The following is a 676-nucleotide window of genomic DNA, read 5'->3' as shown; positions in this document are numbered from 1 at the left end:
CGCTTTCTAGACGTGGTCCCTTGTGTAAGACGCTTTGTCACTCAGGTTGTCTTCTGTCCCCGCTGGAGGGTCAGTTAGCGTACCGGAGACGTTTGATGTAGGCCTATAAAAGTGTTGATGAATAATTATATTATGCAGACCAATGTTTCCTTGTTTCGCAGCTGGTGCTTATGTGATTATATCAGCAGAGAGTCAGATTTTTTTCTGAGTTAGTTCATATAACTTTATATCAATAGACTGTAAAGTTATATAAAAACATTGTATGTTTTCCTCATACAACTCTATTAAAAGTAAGCAGTCAGATGATGCAAACCGATTCTGTCCTCGAATCTGGTGTTCATACAATTATATGATAATAAACTGCCAAATGATCCAAACCTATGTTACCCTTATTGTCTTTCTTTCGCAGCTGGTGAACATCATCGTATTTTTTAAATATATAGGCCTATATATGAATAAACTTCACATCAACAGAGCACCCAGTAATTCTAAGCCATTGCATCTCCCCTCGCAGCTGGTGCTCATGTCCATCTTCGTGGTCCCCGTGCGCGTGGTGGGCATCATGATCACGCTGCTGGTGGCCTACGTCCTGGCCTCCGCCGGGCTGTGGGGTCTGTCCAGGGACCAGCTCGCCGCGCGGCCTCTCAGCGGGTGGCGTCGGTAAGTGTTGGACGGG

At 45.1% G+C, this 676-nt stretch overlaps 1 protein-coding gene across 1 annotated transcript in view; it reads left to right on the top strand.

The window, feature by feature from the left end:
- The window catches only part of LOC119585718 (lysophosphatidylcholine acyltransferase 2-like), a gene marked incomplete at its 5' end in the record, with an annotated part of 73891 nt that overhangs the window by 12293 nt on the left and 60922 nt on the right, over positions 1-676 (top strand). Inside the window, 1 exon segment of the mRNA XM_037934405.1 lies at positions 515-660. Coding sequence (XP_037790333.1) covers positions 515-660 — 146 coding nt within the window.

The sequence above is a fragment of the Penaeus monodon genome, chromosome 20, assembly GCF_015228065.2.
Source record: "Penaeus monodon isolate SGIC_2016 chromosome 20, NSTDA_Pmon_1, whole genome shotgun sequence".
NCBI classification, from domain to species: domain Eukaryota; kingdom Metazoa; phylum Arthropoda; class Malacostraca; order Decapoda; family Penaeidae; genus Penaeus; species Penaeus monodon.
This window is presented reverse-complemented; position numbering and strand designations above follow the sequence as displayed.